We start from the raw sequence: 19,509 nt of genomic DNA, 5'->3' as shown, positions 1-19,509 counted from the left end.
TAGTGCTGGCAAAGGAGGGCTCCCGAACAGAGGGGAGGAGGGGGGTACAGCTTATTAAGTGCCCCCCACTTAATCCATCTCAGTCTGTAAATGGGCAACCACAGGGGATGTGTTGACATTGATGGGGGAGGTAGAGGGTTATGTATAGAGCATATGTGGGGGGGGGGGGGGAGTACAGCATGTGTTGAGGGTAAAGGGATATGGGGTGTATAGTAGAGAATTTATGCAAGGACTAGGATGTGTTGTGGGTAGAAAGATTTGGGGTGTATGGTGGGGGGACAGGAGGAGAAGGGTATGTTGAGGGTAGAAAGATTAGGGGTGTGCAGGATGTGTTAGGGGTAGAGAGATATGGGAGTGAATGTGGGGGTACAGGAGGAGTAAGGTATGTTGGGGGTAAAGGGATCTGGGGTGTATGTGGGGGGACATGGGGGGTAGAGGGATATGGGGGTGTATGTGGTGGGGGCATGGGGAGTAGGTTATGTAGGAGTAGAGGCATATGGGGTGTATGTGGTGGATAGGGGGGCTTGGTTGAGTGGGGTTATGGGGGTAATGGAGATTAGGGAGGGGTTAGGCATGGGGATATAAGGGGTGTTAGTGTGCTGCTGAGGATTATGGGGACAGGGCTGACGACAGGGGGGTGCTGTGGGTACAGCTGTCCCATTCCCCGGCCTCTGGAGGGGCCCAGGCAGGTGCCCACAGCGACCCCACGGCCGCACATCGCCTCCCCCACCTGCCACCCCCCAGCCAGGCATGCACAATACACAGTGCAGCCTGCAGAGCGTCGAGCCTAGGACACAGAGGGGCTCGGCGCTCTACAGGCTGCACTGTGCGCAAGTGCAGGAACAAGGGCGATGCCGCAGCTAGGTAAGTAATATGGTGCGGGGGTGCAGGTGCGCAGGGGGTGCCCGGACTGATGGTCAGTTCCGAGGGGGCCCAGACAAAAGGTCAGTCCCGGGCCCCAAGATGTGGAGGCCCTGTATGGGAAGTTTGTGTTGGATAAGGGGTGTGGGGGGAAGTAAATGGGGTAATGTGATAGGCTACTGGGTCAGAGACCGAACTAGCAGCAGTGCATTGCTCTGGGCCCGCCGTAATGAAGGTGGTAAGATTCTCTGCTAGGGGGCACCAACAAACATTTTACTTAGGGCATTGAATTTGTTAGGGACAACTCTGCCTTTGCCACAGCACAGCATACAATTATCAGTGCATCATCTTCTTTACCCATCCTAAATAATGGCAAGGGAACATTATTAGTCCAGGAGGGGTACAGAACCATTTGGCGCCTAAACTGTTTTCCTTAAGAAACTTTTTGGATATCAAGGACCAAGTACAGTAAATAAGGAGACTAATATGAGAAAAGGCAATTAAACAAAGGAAATAAAGACATGAACTTTCTTTTGAGCTAGAAATGTTTTATTTGTACAGGTAAAGGGTTGATGGGAGGGGGGTTCCGAGACTAAAGAAATTCACATTCTGCAAAATTCCATACTCCTCTCGCCTTGGACGGGACTTTTATTCCTCTCCATCTCCTTTCTGTAAGGAAGAACCCGAAGACATAATGTTAGAACATTGTCGAAGGAAGACGGACACTTTACCGATATTTCTGCGCAGTTACTGTGAGTCTACTTGTTTCCAAGATGCCGGTCAGTGAATGGTCCACCGTAGACACGCAGATCTCATTGTATGAAAATGCTTCTATGACCCTCATCCCCTCACAGGTCATCTCTAGACTTGTCTACTGTTATCTCCTCCTTCCAGGCCTCTATCCTCAGTGCTGCTGCCTCCTAACTCATCATCCTCTCCAAATGTACTACGTCTGCCTCTCATCTCTTACCAGCTCTACACCAACTCCCTTCTCCTTTAGAAATCAATTCATGCTTCTCCCACTCACAAAGGCCTTACCCATTCCTGACCCACTTATATATATATATATATATATATATATATATATATATATATATATATATATATATATATATATACTATATGGCTTTATCTCACTTTACAGTCCCACCTACCCTCTCCGCTCCACAAATGCATGCCAACTCTCCTCCCAACCGATTACTTCCACCCTCCAAGATTTTGCTCGTAGTGCTACCCAGAGCCGGGTTAAGCCTTAGGGGTTCTTGGGACACTTAAGACAGTGGGCGAAAGGTAGGGAGGTTTATATTAGATTGTTCATTCCTCCCAACATGACCCTTTTCAGGAGAAACCCACTTCTTTATCAAACCCCACTGTCTCTCATCCGAACCCTCAGTTCCATTCTATCTACCCAATCTGTGTCACCACAGTCTGTCTGCCCCTCCCACTTGGAATGTAAGGTCTCACAAGCAGGGCCCTCTCACCTTATGTGCTTTTTCTTCTCTTACTTAGACTATCTTCTACTCCACTCTAACCATCAGTTTCTGACACCCAGATGCTTATTTCTGTGTCTTGGCCCCTGATAGGGCCATGTACTTGTCCTTTATTGTCTTGTACTGTAAGTCCCTGTTTTTCTAGTTTTGTTCATATGTTTATGTACTTTGTTAGGTGCTGCAGAAACCTTGTGGAACCATATAAATAAGCAATAATAATAATATTTTAACTAGCCCTGATCTATATTGCTATAACATTGTACTGTACCTTGCTGCTAATATCACGGCTCTTCACTCTGAGTTTGTTCACTTGGGACTCTGCGATATCAGCCCGTTCCTCTGCCTCCTCCAGCTCGTGCTGGACTTTCCTGAAGCGAGAGAGGTGGGAGTTGGCCTGTTCCTCCTAGAGCAAGAAAATAAATGGAAATGTCATTATAGACAATATTGTATAAACCAAGACAGATCTGCCGCAGTGGCCAAAAATGGTCTCTTGTTTATGACTTTAGATCCAGATGTATATTTTGACCATCAATGAGCTTTTCATCCCCACTTACCGACTCCTCTGCCTGTCTCTTGTAACCTTTCACCTTCAGCTGGAGTTTGTCCACCAGATCCTGAAGCCTCAAAGCGTTTTTCTTGTCCTCCTCGGTCTATATAAAAAAGGTGAAATACATTGTTAAAGACTGTTCAAGGACTTGTGTACAACCATGTCTAGACAGCCTAAAGAATGCCTCACCTGGTAGGACAGCTCCTTCACTCTCCTTTCGTATTTGCGGACGCCCTTAATTGCATCTGCGCCGCGCTTCTGTTCATTTTCCAGCTCGTTCTCCAATTCGCGCACCTGCAAATAACATTTATGGATAATTAGCGATTGATTGCTACTTCATACAAACTGGATACAAGACACTTATTGGTTCCATTTCTTACCCTAGATTCCAGCTTCTGCAGCTGCTTCTTGCCACCCTTCAGTGCCAGCTGCTCTGCTTCATCCAGGCGATGCTGTAAGTCCTTCACTGTCTGTTCCAGGTTCTTCTTCATCCTCTCTAAGTGGGCACTGGTGTCCTGCTCCTTCTTCAGCTCCTCTGCCATCAAAGCCGCCTGGTAACCAAATTCGAAATGTCAGAAGTCAGAACTCGATTATAAACATGTTCTTGGAAATGTTGGCAGAGAGGAAGAGTGTGATACATACATCTGTGATGGCCTTCTTGGCCTTCTCCTCAGCGTTCCTGGCCTCTTGGATGGATTCTTCTACTTCATTCTGAAGCTGGCTGGCATCAGACTCTAACTTCTTCTTGGTGTTGATGAGGTTTGTGTTCTGTGGGTAAAAATGAGGCTCTGTGAAGCTCTGTGTCAATGCAGAACATTCCATAATGTATCTCAGACACATGGCTTACATAATGGTCTTACCTGGGAGTGAAGAAGCTGAACACGTTCACTGACATCCAGGAGTTCCTGCTCAGCCACCTTGCGGGACCTCTCTGTCTGTTCCAGGGCAGACCGCATCTCCTCGATCTCAGCCTGTTGCAAGATATTCCTGCGTTCCACCACCGCCAGCTGCTCTTTCAGATCTTCCTGGCCTCTGAGGGAATCGTCAAGATGAAGTTGTGTTTCCTTAAAGATAAATAGACAGATTGTATTATTTAAAAGGAATAAAATAAATTATATAATTTGTTTACCAATTATGTAGGGTTCAAAATCATATTAAAATTATTTTTAAAAATATTTAAATATTATTTCCATTGCATCTATTTATTCCCTGCAATACCTTGTGTAATTTTCTCCATACAGAATGTCTTTATTACTATGAAGATAACGATCATTGCTATTGGTTACTTTCAAGAAAACTGGATTATCGGAGGAGCATTATTTTATAGTGTTTGCAAATATAATGTGATCAGGATTTAAAAAAAAAATACCTTGAGCTGCGCCTGCACATTTCTCAGTTGTTTCTGTGACTCGGCGGCTTGGCGGTTGGCGTGGCTCAGCTGAATCTCCAGCTCATTCAAGTCTCCTTCCATCTTCTTCTTCAGCCTCAGGGCATCGTTGCGGCTCCTGATCTCAGAGTCCAGTGTGCTCTGCATGGTGTCAATGACTCTCTGGCTGTTCCTCTTCAGCTGATCGAGCTCTTCATCTTTTTCTGCAATTTTCCGGTCTACCTCAGACTTCACCTGGTTCAGCTCCAGCTGGATACGGAGGATCTTGGACTCTTCATGTTCCAGAGATCCCTGTAGAGGAGCGGAAAAAACATGAGCACTCTGTGGTTAAAAACACTTGAACTTAATTTAATTTTCCAAAAATGTTTTAGCACCTCCGCTTCCTCCAAGGCACTTTGCAGATCACTCTTCTCCTGTTCCACCTGCTTCCTGGACTTCTCCAGCTCATTAATTGATTTTGCGGATTCACTGATCTGTTCAGTTAGGTCTGAGATCTCCTCTGAAATAAAATAGGCCATTTCAAATTTCAATATCATGTTAGGGAATATTATCTGCAATAGAGCAGTGGTTCCCAACCTCGGCTCTCTAACAATTTGAGTGTTAAGGACAGGGCCGTGGCAGGTGTTGCGTCTGCCACCATGTGACTGCACGGCTTGCCCGCTGCTGACTACCTCCCACTGCCACATACCTTTCCCACCTCTTGCAGCTGCCTACCGAACACATCACCGCCTCCCGCCAACCACCTCTCGGCACTTACAGATGCCCCATATGCGGAGAGTGTCTCGGCTTCTATCCCCAGATCTCTCCATTAGAGATGGCCATCGACCATCGATTATTTGAAATCATCAATGGTTATGGACGATGTTGAATACTTTTGCCATCGATGTGGGAGAACCAGATGGTTTCCCTACATCGATGGCAAAGGAGAACCAATGTTTCTCAGGGCTATCTCCGGTGTTCTCAGCTGCCCGTCCCCAGCAGCCATGTCATTGTCTCATTTCCATGGGAACGACCAGAATTTTCATTGGAACACCCATTGAAACACTGGGCGTTCCCATGGGCACATCCCCTCGCTGACCCCCCCACACACACACTGGTGGGTGCGAACGGGATGGTGAACTTGCAGTTTTCTGTGCCCGTTCGCACTCTGCACATGCGCAGAAATGCGCATTAGGAAAAAAATCAGTCGTCCGAATGAACGTTCATTCACGGGACCAAGCAAATTAGAATATGGTCCAGAGTCCAGAAACCTCTTCAATGGAAGATAAATCTATGTTTTCTTACTTTTGTACAGTACATAAATGTTTAAGTACTTTAAATTTTGTACATACGTTGCAAGTTCTTGTTTTCCCGTTTCAGAGTCTCCACGTGCTCTAAGGACTCCTCATAAGCATTCTTCATCTTGAAGATCTCAGTGCTCAGAGTTCGGGCTTCTTTCTGAGTGGCCTCCAGCTCAGCCTGACCCTCTTCGTACTTTTGTTTCCAGTCTGCTAGAAGCTGTTGAGAAGTAGGAGGAACATTTAGGCTTATATATATTTAGCTTTATGGAAAGAACACAGGGCTTGAATAAATATTTTCATACCTTATCGAAGTTCCTCTGCTTCTTATCAAGAGCAGCAGCGGCACTATTTGCCCTCTCAACATCAACCATCAGGTCCTCAACTTCAGCCTGCAGCCTCTGTTTGGTCTTTTCCAGAGAGGCACACTTGGAATTTACAGCCTCCACTTGTTCCTCGGCATCCTGCAGACGCTGAGCAAGCTTCTTCCTATAGGTAAAGAGTTGGAAAGTGAGTAAGTCTTGAAATGCTCCCACCCATTTTACAGTCTACAAAGCCGATATTATATGAGCATACTTGGCTTCTTCAAGTTCTTCTGTGCGTTGAATGGCATCAGTCTCATATTTAGTTCTCCATTGGGCAACTTCACTATTAGCCTTGGACAAAACTCTCTGAAGTTCAGCCTTGGCTTCTTGTTCCTCCTCGTATTGCTCTCGGAGCAAATCACAGTCGTGGCGAGATGATTGCAGAGCATGCGCAAGAGCGTTCTTGGCCTGATAGTACAAAGTATTTATTTATTGATTAAGTAACATGTCAAAATATTACAGGGAACCGTAGCAATGGCCAAATCATAAAAAAAAAACTAAAGTGAACCTAATTCATGAGCAAGTAACGGAAACGTACCTCAATGTGTTTCAAGGTTTATTTAATGGTTGTTCATGAATAAGGAATTAAAATCCATCTTCTATTTGACATACCTTGGTCTCTTCCTCCAGCTGTCTCTTCAGTTCCTCAGTCTGCTGGGTAAAACCTTGTTTTCCCCTCGTCAGTTGAGAAATTAGCGATTCCTTTTCTTCCAATTGACGGGTCAGCTCACCTATTGCATAAACCATATTAAGACAAAGTTAAGACTTTCAAAGTGACCATCAAGTGGAATGTTTTCAAAATAATTGCACAATTTTCAAACCACTGAAGTGTCTCTTGCATTCTGGTAAACATTATTAACATTTATCTTTTGGTTTAGATATGTACCATTTTCAGTTTGGAAACGGGCCTTCTGGGTTGACAGGTCGTTAATGAGTCGTTGCTGTGCATCGTCCTTAGACTTAATCTCACTGAGTTGATCCTCAAGAACACGGTTCACTTTTTCAAGGTTGGCCTACCAGGAAAAATAACAATATTAGCATTGTCTGCATGTTTTCAGTTCTTACGAAACATGTGCTGTATATTTGCTGTTCCCATGGTTTTTTTGCATACCTTCGCTTTTGATACATTTTCCAAGTTGCTGGCAAGGTCATCGATTTCCATCTTGAATTCGCTCTTCTCTTTCTCCAACTTCTGCTTAACTCTCTGGAGGTTGTCAATCTGCTCACCAAGCTCAGCAACACTGTCAGCATGCTTCTTGCGCAGGGCAGCGGAGGTGGCTTCATTTTGAAGGGTGGACTCTTCCAGGTCACGTCTTAGTTTCTGGAACTCTGTCTCGCGTTTTTTGTTCAGCTCAATCTGAGCCGAGGTTGCGCCTCCAGCTTCCTCCAGCCTTTCGCTGATCTCCTCAAGTTCTCTGGAGAGATCTGATCTCTGTTTCTCAATCTTGGCCCGAGCAGCTCGCTCAGCTTCTATCTCCTCCTCAACTTCTTCAATGCGGGCCTAATAAGAATATTAAATCATTATGAATAGTTTTACTTAATAACAGAAGCATTATTGCTGCCTCTTAGCTCAGTGACCTGCAGCTCTTTGATCTTTTTCTGCAGTTGCGATCCCAAGGACTGCTCGTCCTCAATCTTTCCTTGCAGCTGACTTATCTCAAAGTCCTTCCTGCATTTCATAAATTAGGAAGATGTCAGTAAAATTGACTTAACTAGCAACAATGCATAGTAAACCATATAGATGATTAACACTCACTTCTTATTTTTTTCCTCAGCTTGTTGCTTCTCATTTTCAAGGTCCATGACGGTTTCTTGGGAAAGCTTCAGATCTCCTTCAAGTTTCCTCTTGGCTCTTTCAAGGTCAAGGCGAAGTTTCTTCTCTTGCTCTAGGGAACCTTCCAGCTGATTAGGTAGAACATCATATAAAAGTTTAGTGTCACTGTTACAGAGTCCCTTATCATTTTCCAAATAAACCACTGCTATATAAACTTACGTCATCCACTTGTTGCTCCAGTTTGGTTTTAGCCTTAGACAGAGCATTGACTTTGTCCTCCTCTGCCTGAAGGTCATCTAGAGTCTGTTGGTGAGCTTCTTGGAGAGCTTTCTTCTCCTTAGAAAGCTTTGCGATGTTCTCATCCAGTGCTGCCATTTCCTCGGTAAGATTTTTAACCTAAAGGTACAGAGAAAAAAAAAGTTAAATAATGCAAGATAACATAAACAAATACAGAAATAAATTGCTTTTAGGCAATGCCATGCCTCCCACCTTGTTTTCTGTGGCATGCTTTTCCTTTTCGACTTTTGCCAAGGTAAGCTCTAAGTCATCAATGTCTTTCTTCAGTTCTGAGCACTCATCTTCCAGTTTTCTCTTCTTGGCTGTTAGCTCAGCATTGCTTTCCTCCTCGTCTTCAAGCCTTTCATTGATCTCTTTGATTTTGGCTTCCAGTTGAATTTTATTCTTGATGAGGCCTTCACACCTTTCTTCAGCATCAGCCAAGCTTTCTCCTTCCTTTTTTAAATATGAAAACCAAGTTGCAATTAAAAATAATACCTTTCAAACAAAAATGACATATATCTGCATATCCGCTCTTCTTACCGATTGCACATGGAGCACAAGGTCATTCTTCTCTTGCAGCAGAGAAACCATTTTCTCCTCCAACTCTTTCCTTCTCTTTTCGGACTTAGCTAGGGATTCTTTGGTCTTTTCAAACTCTTCCTTCATGTTGGCCATCTCCTTCTCAGTCTCTGCGCTCTTCAGGAGAGGTTTAATCTTAAAGTACAGCTTCATCCATGGCCAATGCTTGACATTCATGAAGGACCTGACATTGTACTGGATGACGAAGATAGCATCCCTGTGAGATGGAAAACCACAAAAGAAACAATCACCTGTTTGACATAATAGATAATGTATGCGCATTGATGAAATTTCATTTGTAGTAACGATTACTTGTTTTTCTGTTTTTTTGTCTTGTCCATAGACATTATCATTTATTTTAGTATTAGAGGATGATCTCTTCCTATCAAACCAAGCTCAATAATTGTGAAGTCTTGTATAAGTCACAGAAGAAAAGACATAGCTGTAAATATTTGTATGTTCCTTCAGTACCTTCTTTCAATCATCTTCTTGAATTCAACTCTCATCAGGAAGCCCCGGCAGAGAGCCTGAGTTCTTGTGATGAGTTGGGCCAGCTTGTCATCTCTCATTTCTTCCAGGGTACCCAGGAGACCAGCTTTGAAGAACACCTATATGGAAGGACCTCTGGTTATGTCACCATTTAGAAACTAGAACACCTTAATGATGCTCCCTAAATGTCCTAAATGTCATCTCTCACCTTGGTGTGTCCAAACTTGTACTGAGTGTGATCCACATCAATAGAGCCAAGGAGCTTCTCGGAAGCCTTCTTGCTGTCAATAAATTGTCCATCTGGAATTGCGCTAGCATTGAGTACTTTATACCTGGAGACACCAAAATGAGAAATTGAGATTGACTAAAGATTAGATTTTTTTTTATGAGAATTGGCAAAATGGGGTACGGTTTTACTTATAGGAAGTGTTTAATACAGACAGAACTTTTCATTTATGCATGCAATTAAACAAACTATGTACTAGTAAAACACAAATGATAATGATAAAGAATAGCATAAGGTAGGCAAAATAAAAGTTATTTTGTTCTCTACAATTGAAATGATCTGAGTTCTGTCTAATGCTTCACGTTTTGATGGAAGGCATGCATACAATTTTACCGTTGCTTGAAGTCACCGTAGAGGATTCTGCTGGGGAATCCCTTTCTGCAGATTCTTATACCCTCCAGCACACCATTACATCTTAGCTGGTGGATAATCAGATGGTTCTCCATGATGCCTGGGAGGATGACACAGGATTTAAAATACAGATACTAAACATTAGACCATAGTTTCTGTACAATGCAGTGGCTCCCAAACTGTGTGCCTATCCACCCCGGGGTGCCATAAGACACCTGCAGTGGTGCCCTGGATTGGTGGTCTAGAACCAAAACAAATTATTACTGGTCAATTATACATATGTGGACACTTAGAACCACAAATATGTCCACCACCATAACTGAAAATAAGGGTGGCAGGTACTCAAAACTTCTAGACAAGGGGTTGCCTAGAAAAATGCTAATACTGTAGGGCGCCGTAACTCAAGTAAATTTGTGAGCCACTGGTATAATGTAATACATTGAGCTGTGCCCTCTACCTGGTGTTTTTGACTCATTAGGGATCAGGCAACGCACAAAGTGAGGATGAGTGCTCCTCAGGTTGGTCATGAGCTTGTTCAAATTTTCCTGTAGAAGAAAGTGTTGTTATTCCAGATACCTGATTGAGTCCTATTGCATGTAAATTAATGGGTAACAGGGAAAAGAACAAAGTGCTGAGGGAATTGTAAATGATAGCATCAAATCTTGCAGAATAAGCAAAGTGTAGCATTGTTCCACCAAAGTCTTACTCTGAACAGGGCAGACACAGTCTGGAAAGATGACCCCTTCTTCTTCTTGCCACTCTTGGCTCCTGCATCTGTTGGTGACAAGAATATTTTAATTTAGCTACATGAAATATAAAGTAACTGTAAAACATTAGATGCAAATTACAAGAGCACTTGCCGTCAGTTGCAGAATAGGAAGAGTACAGGAAGGCCAAGAGCTTTACTGGAGACTTCTGGTAGAGCCCAATAACAGTCTCATTCAGTGGGTCCTTGTTCTTGTCCAGCCAGCCGGTGATGTTGTAATCCACAGTGCCGGCATAGTGCACCAGGGCGAAATGAGCTTCAGCCTTTCCTTTGCCAGGCTTTGGCTTCTCGAAGTTCTTGCACTTGCCAAGATGTTGGTCATACAGCTTGTTCTTGAAGGAAGTGTCAGTAGCTTTGGGGAACATACACTCTTCTTCCAGGATGGAGAAGATGCCCATTGGCTGTAAGGACAAGGGAATAGTCATGAATCATGGATATTTGTACCTATGGTAATAGAAAATGGAAAAGTGCTGCCTACCTTCTCAATAAGCTCAATGCAGGCAGCCAGGTCCATGCCAAAGTCAATGAACTCCCAGTCAATTCCTTCTTTCTTATACTCCTCTTGTTCCAGAACAAACATGTGGTGGTTGAAGAACTGCTGCAGCTTCTCATTGGTGAAGTTAATGCAAAGTTGCTCAAGACTGTTGTACTGGAGAAGACAATTAGGTCCAGAGTTAAGACAATGATGCACATTACTCCAACACTACTAATTGTGTCTGGTATACAGTAATTAGGTTTAAACTCACATCAAAGATCTCAAACCCAGCAATATCCAGCACACCAATGAAATATTGTCTTGGTTGTCTGGTGTCCAACTGTTGGTTGATGCGGGTGACCATCCACAAGAACAACTTTTCAAAAACAGACTTACTGATCGCACCAATGGCGTTATACACCTAAGAGAAAGAGAATACTTATCCTCGATGTCCATGAAACATTTATGTCTTAGTCCTTGTTTTGGTTTTTAATTTATTATTTTTTTATCACCTGTTGCACAGTTTGACCCTTGGTGACATATTCATTCCCAACCTTTACTCTGGGGTAGCACAGAGCCTTCAACAGGTCAGCCGGGTTCAGACCCATCAGGTAGCCAATTTTATCAGCAACTGTAAAAGGAATAAATCAACATCATATCCCTGACTTGTCTAGAATAATTGTTTAGTCCTATATTCAATGTGAAACCTCACTATTTACCTTCTGTACCGTCAGGCTCAGCCTGTTCCTCACGCTGTTTTTGCTTGAACCTCATATTGCCATGGTGCATGACTGCTCCTGTCATCTTGTAGATGCCCATCTTTTCCTCTGGTGTAAATCCCAGGATGTCAATAGCACTCTGCAGATACATGAATGAGTTATCTTCCTCTCACCATATAGGTACTTTTCTGAAGAACGCAACTTTATATTACGTACATCTGTAGCCATTAACTCCTCCTCATCATCAATACTCTTGACCGCAATCTCTCCCATGCTGATGGTGGCATAATCGTATGGGTTGGTAGTGAGGAGAAGACTTTCTAGAAGCAGAATGATTATTAAAATGATTAACTGTAATCTTTACAGAGTCGTAGCTGATTAAAGACACCAGTGTTCTCCAGCAACTTGGCAAAGAACATTGTTCCCATTAATAAGGAGTCGGACACACGCACATTAGTGATCTGAGCACCCTGATAATTGTAATTCTTTTTAAAGTAATCCAAAGTTCTAATTGGTTATCTTTCTTATTTTATGTCAGGGAAAACTAGTAGACTATTACCAATAAGTTCTGGCTTCTTGTTGGTCAAGATCTGGTAGAAGATGTGATAGCTTCTCTCAGCTGAAAGCTGGAAGGTTACTCTGGATTTTTCCAGCAAATCTGTCAATAGAATATATTACATATTATAAAAGGAATATGAAACCAATTTAAGGACTAAGACGTTCATTTGTAGCTCTTACAGGTCTCAATATCTGCAGAAGACAGTTTTCCTGTTGTTCCGAAATGGATTCTGATGAATTTACCCTAGAGATGGGGGGGAAGACAATTTCATTGCAATCTGTATCAGAGTCCACATAGGAATATTTTCAAACAGTCGTATACTTACAAATCGGGAGGAGTTGTCATTTCTCACGGTTTTGGCATTACCAAAAGCTTCCAGTAGAGGGTTGGCCTGGATGATTTGATCTTCCAAGGTGCCCTGTTAATTTAACAGAAGTCAGTTAAGGTGAGGTGATCTGAGAGGACTAGTGAGAGTTCCAGAGCCCTTAACTACAGTACGCTAATGTTTATAACTAACTTTATTCCGATACACTTTACCAGCGATGGGCTGGGGCTCCAAATTGGCCCTGGCATTTGTGCACATGCATGCACATAACAGGGCCACGGACCTAGCTTATTGGGATGTGCATGAGTTGGGGGCCTGGCCTCACACCACGCCCCATTGCTAGTGGAAACACAAGTCCAGAGGCAGGGGCTAGAGTTACACAAATAGAATACTGTTAGTTGCGCTGTGCATGTATTGTCATACCAGACTGGTGGTCAGGATGCCAGAGGAAGACCAACAGCGCCTTCCCGATGGTGAGAATCCCCAAAATTTGCTTGGTAAGTATACATTCCCTCTACCACAGCCCCCTTCCCCCACCCCCCTTTAGCCCTTACTTAATCCCACTGTAATACCTAAAGCTAAAGAATCTGGAGCCATTTGAGGCACCCTGCATGCCAAATGCAATGCCACGGGATAGCAACGGTGCTGACCTCTAAGTCTGGTGCCCAAAACAGTGCCACCACTCGCCTACCCCTAATTATGTCCCTGTGTAGCAGGACCATGTATCTCACCTTCAAACTGTTAACTTGCTCCTTCTTCTTCCCTGCATCCCCAGTTGTTGCAATTGTTGCAAAGTATTGGATGACACGCTTGGTGTTCACTGTCTTACCAGCTCCCGATTCACCACTGGGGACAAACAGAGAGAGCAATGCTACATTAAGGCTACAGCAATGAGAATGTCTGTGGGCAGACCAATCTAGAGTCCTACTTACGTAATCAGGATGGACTGGTTTTCACGATCTGAAGAAGGAAAGAATAAAAATGAACCCCAGGTAAGTCTTCAAACAATGAGTTGATGGATACACTTATAGCAGTGGTTCCCAACTCCAGTCCTCAAGTACGCCCAACAGTCCACATTTTCCAGGTCACCTGTGTATTTTTAAAATGTGACAGTTGGTGATAAACAGTGCACCGGTTGGATGACTTGGAAACCTGAACTGTGAAGGGTACTTGAGGACTGAGGTTTGAGCCCTGAAGGCACATTACCTGTTAACATGAACTGATAAGCGTTATCAGAGATGGAGAAGATGTGTGGTGGGGCTTCCATACGCTTCTTCCCTCTGTACCCATCGACCACCATGGGGTTGTACACTGGCAGCCACTTGTAAGGATTCACCGTGGCGCAGAATAATCCAGAGTAGGTCTGGAATAGATCATTGAGATCTCATGAAGCTACAAGTAGCAGACCCTCGACTAAATGCAATAGCCCACAACTCGCAGGCATCATAAGGTGCCGGCGAGTCTGGCTGTTGTTTGAAAGGGACAATCATTTAAAAGGATATCCAAGTTGCTTTTACCCTTTTAAAATGTCTAGTAAACTTTGTAATACAAAAAAATATCCAATTGTAAAGTGCAACGAAATATGCTGCACTATATAAAAAACTGTAATTAAATAAAATAAATATGTATTAAATGAGATAGAAAAAAACTTACGTAGATCATCCAGGCTGCATAACGCTCTTTGAGGTTGTACAGCACGGAGGCTTCATTCAGGTGGGTCATCATCGCCATGTCCTCAATTTTATCGAACTTGGGAGGATTTTGGGGGTACACCTGGCTGTCTTTAACAGTTACTTCCTGGAAGCAATGGAAGAATTGGCTCAGTTGAACAGCAGTGATGAGCTAAGGAGTCATTCATAAACTGGATGGATCTCATGGCTTACCCTCCCATCTTCGGTCTTTACGGTGACTTTACCACTATCACGAGCAGTGATTAGACCTTTCACGTACAGCTCCTTAGGGTCATCAACAAAGCAACTGTTTTTGGCGTCAAACGGTTTATTTTGAGCCTCCAGTCTTTCCTTCTCGGATTTCCGCAGGAAGGGGGCGGCCTCCCCAAAAACCGACAACTCCCCATCGCTAGACATGGCAGAGGCTCTGTTTAAGATGAAAGGAAACCGTTTTTTTTCTTTTTCGAGAGGTTCTGGTTATATATTGTTAGAACATTTATTATGTGGTCCAAATCATGGACAAGTCTAGATATTGAAAATATAATATTATTAATTAATATTAATAATATTATATATTAATGTATGGTGTACAATGTGGAATATAATCACTGATATTCAGGAACTCTCAAACATGTTCTTTGGATGTACAGGCAGGAACCAGCCTGTACATCCAAAGAACATGTTTGAGAGTGTATTATGCGTAACCTGTGCGCAAGGAGTCTCTGTGGGTTAATTGTGCTGAACTATGGATAGACTTTGTGGATATAACATTAGTGTTTCCTGAATACTATTAGCAGCCTTGATGCTTATAATGGTGTAAAGCAAGAAGAAACCAGGGACATGTCATGGCGAATGTGACGCAGTAGAGCGGACATTTATCACTCCCAAGTCACATTGTGTTCTGTTGTCTGCTGCGCTGTATTATATTCTATGTGCTGTATTATATTCTATGTGCTCTATTATATTCTATGTGCTGTATTATATGTGCTGTATTATTTTCTATGTGCTGTATCATTTTATGTGCTGTGGGAGGTTTGTATGACGGGTAGGAGATGGAAGAGTTTTGTAGATGTTGTGTCTGCTTTGTCGTGTATGTATGTACTGTATATATGTGCTATGTATTATGTGAATGTATGCATATACATTTAAAAGGTTTGTATGTATGTATGTATGTATGTATGTATGTGTATGAGTTCATGTGTGTGTGTGTGTGTGTGTGTGTGTGTGTGTGTGTGTGTGTGTGTATAATGTGAATGTATGAGTTATGTATATATGTGTGTAAGTATGTATTTGTGTATGTTTGTGTATATATGCTTGCAAATATGTATGTATGTATGTCTGTAAGTGCTATGTATTATGTGAATTTATGCATTATGTATGTATACATGTGTGTATGTATGTGTAGATATATATATGTATATATATGTATTTATGTATGTATATATTATGTGAATGTACGCATGTGCGTACATAATGTGTGTACATATGTATGTATGTAGATGTATGTATGTTTTTGTATATATATATATATATATATATATATATATATATATATATATACAGGGCCGGACTGGCCATCTGGCACTTCTGGCAAATGCCAGAAGGGCCGATGGCCTTGTGGGCCGGTTTTCTGTATACTGAGCGCAGCGCGGTAATTAGTGTAAGAGAGAATGACAGGTCCCACGGAGGAGACAGAGAGAGCCGACGACGCTCCCCGCTCTGCATTCTCTATCATTTCTGCTGTCCTCCTTCCGGTCTGCGCTGCACTAGTACTACCTGTCACAGTGTGTATGACAGGCAGCAGCGCCGGAAGCTTATTCACTAGCTGATCTGTACCTCCCAAGATGTCCGCACAGGCTGGCAGTAATAACTGCGTCCTCTGCCTGCTGCGTGATGGATTTCTCTTCCTGCTACTAAGCACGGAAGTTTTCACTCTGCAGTCTGCACTCCGATTACAAGCCCGGCCCTCCCCCTCTACAAGCTGCTGCTGCTTCACATCACAGGGAGCCTAGACAGACGACAGGAAGATTTAACCCTCTGTCATCCTGTTTTTTTTACAGTAAGCTTCAAAAGTGTGTTTAATTGTTGTATGTATGTGTATGTGTGTGTGTGTGTGAGGGGGTAATGGGCATAATGTATTGTGTCATATTCTGTGGTGGGCATTACAGTTTGTGCCACAATGTGTAATGGGCATTATGGTGGGTGCCATGATGTGTAGTGGGCATTATGAGGTGTGCCAAAATTTGTAATGGGCTTAATGTATTGTGCCATAGTCTGTAATGGGCATATCGGTGTGTGCCACCATGTGTAATGGGCATATCGGTGTGTGCCACCATGTGTAATGGGCATAACGGTGTGTGCCACCATGTGTAATGGGCATAACGGTGTGTGCCACCATGTGTAATGGGCATAAGGGTGTGTAATGCCTCCTTTTTGTAATGCCACGCCTCCTTTCCATGAGACCACGCCCCCTCTTCACAGCGCAAGGTGGGCCTGTGTGCTCAAAATGCCAGGGCCGATTTCTGGTCCCAGTCCGGCCCTGTATATATACAATCCCAGGTAATCGGCACTCAGCTTGTAAGGTGTAATATAGCTCCGGGTGCCTTCCTTAGTAATCACAGCATGTAGCAATAGTCTTGCGGGCGGCACTCACGGATATGAAAAAACGAGGACACAGCAGTGTAGCTTAACGTTTCAATTCACAGCGGAATTTTCATCAGAAGCACTCTGATGAAAATTCCGCTGTGAATTGAAACGTTAAGCTACACTGCTGTGTCCTCGTTTTTTCATATCCGTGAGTGCCGCCCGCAAGACTATTGCTATATATATATATATATATATATATATATATATATATATATATATATGTGTGTGTCGGTCTATACGTATGTATTTATGCATGTGTATGTATGAGATATGCATATATGTGTGTGTGTGTGTGTGTGTGTGTATGTAGTTATATGTTTGTGTATATATGCTTGCAAGTATGTATGTATGTATGTATGTATGTGAGTGCTATGTATGTATACTGTGAATTTATGCATGTATGTGCATTATGTATGTATACATGTGTGTATGTATGTGTAGATATGTATATATGTATTATGTATGTATTTGTGTGTATTTAAAACTATATGTGTGTATGTATGTATAAGTATGTATGTATGTATGTAGGTGTATGTATGTAATTATATGTATGTATGTATAAATTTGAAATTTCAGTTGGTGGTAGTGGGTGGGGTCCCCTATCTAAATTTTAAACAGTGCTGCAGCCCCCCCCCCCTCTCGAGCCGCCACTTTGTGTATGTATGTATGTATGTATGTATGTATGTAGGTGAATGTATGTATGTATATATGTATATCGGTTTGTTTCTACCCAGTTTGTTTGATCACTGTTGTTTGCAATTGTAAATCCCTGTAACATGCATCGATTTTCCCGATTTTCGATTCGATGTTGCTTAATGAAGCAACATCGAATCGAATCCTAAACTAAATCGAATGGTTTTTGTGTCACTTTCGATCTACATTTGATTCGATGCGCGCTCCCGTTTTCACAATATCGAACAGAAAAATCTACTGTGCAGCCAAGGAAATATTGAATTTGATCTAGTGAATCGAATGTGTACAATGTACCATGAATGTATATCGAATTCGATATCTAATGCAAAAGTACAGATCTAATGCCAAATCGAATGGAAAGATCTAATGCCAGATCTAATAGACAATCGAATCTAACATCGAATCAAAAGCAAATTGATTTGTGTGTACAAGGATTTTAGCGCAACGGTGGAGACTCACCTGCCGGTACTGCTGTTGGTGTGTAAGATCTTCTATATCCCCCTGACAGGAAAGAATGAGTCAGATTAGAGAAGCAGCTGGTATAGAACAGATTCCCAATACCAGCCCGACAAGAGTTACAACTTACCAGGAGGCTACTGATGTGCCCAGGGCTGCCCAGCTTATATACAGGGCTTTCTGCTCTCTCAGCAATGCCCCTCTCCCAATATGGTGTCACTATACAGAGAGCCCACAGACACCCAACACCCCCCATCTACATATGTATTAATAACTGAGCAATTGTCATCAGCCGCCCAACGTTATGTATGTATGGCTGTATCTATCTATCTATCTATCTATCTATCTATCTATCTATCTCATACTGTATATCTATCTATCTATCTCATACTGTATATCTATCTATCTATCTCATACTGTATATCTATCTATCTATCTATCTATCTATCTATCTCATACTGTATATCTATCTATCTATCTATCTCATACTGTATATCTGTCTATCTATCTATCTATCTCATACTGTATATCTGTCTATCTATCTATCTATCTATCTATCTATCTATCTATCTATCTATCTATCTACTGTATCTATCTCATACTGTATATCTGTCTATCTATCTATCTATCTATTTCATACTGTATATCTATCTATCTATCTATCTATCTATCTATCTATCTATCGCATACTGTATATCTATCTATCTATCTATCTATCTATCTATCTATCTCATACTGTATATCTATCTATCTATCTATCTATCTCATACTGTATATCTGTCTATCTATCTATCTATCTATCTATCTATCTATCTATCTATCTATCTATCTATCTCATACTGTATATCTGTCTATCTATCTATCTATCTATCTATCTATCTATCTCATACTGTATATCTGTCTATCTATCTATCTATCTATTTCATACTGTATATCTATCTATCTATTTATCTCATACTGTATATCTATCTATCTATCTCATACTGTATATCTATCTATCTATCTCATACTGTATATCTGTCTATCTATCTATCTATCTATCTATCTATCTATCTATCTATCTATCTATCTATCTATCTCATACTGTATATCTGTCTATCTATCTATCTATCTATCTATCTCATACTGTATATCTGTCTATCTATCTATCTATCTATTTCATACTGTATATCTATCTATCTATTTATCTCATACTGTATATCTATCTATCTATCTATCTCATACTGTATATCTGTCTATCTATCTATCTATCTATCTATCTATCTATCTATCTATCTCATACTGTATATCTGTCTATCTATCTATCTATCTATCTATCTATCTATCTATCTATCTATCTATTTCATACTGTATATCTATCTATCTATCTATCTCATACTGTATATCTGTCTATCTATCTATCTATCTATCTATCTATCTATCTATCTATCTCATACTGTATATCTGTCTATCTATCTATCTATCTATCTATCTATCTCATACTGTATATCTGTCTATCTATCTATCTATCTATCT

At 41.9% G+C, this 19,509-nt stretch overlaps 1 protein-coding gene across 3 annotated transcripts; it reads right to left on the bottom strand.

The window, feature by feature from the left end:
- Positions 1-1,400: 1,400 nt before the first annotated feature.
- On the bottom strand, positions 1,401-18,083 carry LOC146037313 (myosin-4-like). 3 transcript variants are annotated; one of them, XM_083161370.1, is made up of 40 exons: positions 17,998-18,083; positions 14,413-14,626; positions 14,183-14,326; positions 13,736-13,892; positions 13,462-13,489; positions 13,261-13,375; positions 12,530-12,622; positions 12,384-12,447; positions 12,205-12,303; positions 11,862-11,965; positions 11,646-11,784; positions 11,439-11,557; positions 11,198-11,347; positions 10,930-11,100; positions 10,546-10,852; positions 10,392-10,459; positions 10,143-10,230; positions 9,668-9,785; positions 9,257-9,380; positions 9,031-9,167; positions 8,521-8,776; positions 8,191-8,433; positions 7,921-8,097; positions 7,684-7,829; positions 7,506-7,596; positions 7,039-7,428; positions 6,814-6,940; positions 6,540-6,658; positions 6,139-6,335; positions 5,868-6,051; positions 5,617-5,782; positions 4,660-4,784; positions 4,268-4,576; positions 3,759-3,962; positions 3,541-3,666; positions 3,279-3,449; positions 3,088-3,192; positions 2,906-3,001; positions 2,620-2,754; positions 1,401-1,530 (listed from the first exon to the last, which is right to left on the bottom strand). In XM_083161370.1, the coding sequence occupies exons 2-40, from the start codon at positions 14,614-14,616 to the stop codon at positions 1,510-1,512; spliced, it is 5,817 nt and encodes a 1,938-aa protein (XP_083017496.1). In that variant the 5' UTR covers positions 14,617-14,626; positions 17,998-18,083; the 3' UTR covers positions 1,401-1,509. The 3 variants fall into 3 exon arrangements, with proteins under 3 accessions (XP_083017496.1, XP_083017495.1, XP_083017494.1); XM_083161369.1 differs by lacking the exon at positions 17,998-18,083 and adding an exon at positions 16,036-16,169; XM_083161368.1 differs by lacking the exon at positions 17,998-18,083 and having other exon boundaries at positions 14,413-15,809.
- Between the last annotated feature and the right edge of the window lie 1,426 nt (positions 18,084-19,509).

This window comes from Crinia signifera, chromosome 9, assembly GCF_055691185.1.
Source record: "Crinia signifera chromosome 9, ASM5569118v1, whole genome shotgun sequence".
Classification (NCBI taxonomy): domain Eukaryota; kingdom Metazoa; phylum Chordata; class Amphibia; order Anura; family Myobatrachidae; genus Crinia; species Crinia signifera.
The sequence above is the reverse complement of the archived record's forward strand: the minus strand, read 5'-3'. Positions and strand labels throughout refer to the sequence as shown.

Excerpts from the sequence above, each read along its gene's own strand:
- LOC146037313 (XM_083161370.1), bottom strand. The coding sequence starts at position 14,616 with ATGTCTAGCGATGGGGAGTTGTCGGTTTTTGGGGAGGCCGCCCCCTTC. Across the intron at positions 12,304-12,383 it reads TTCTGCAGATATTGAGACCT|ATTTGCTGGAAAAATCCAGA; the intron begins GTAAGAGCTACA and ends TTCTATTGACAG. Across the intron at positions 11,348-11,438 it reads AGGGTCAAACTGTGCAACAG|GTGTATAACGCCATTGGTGC; the intron begins GTGATAAAAAAA and ends TCTTTCTCTTAG.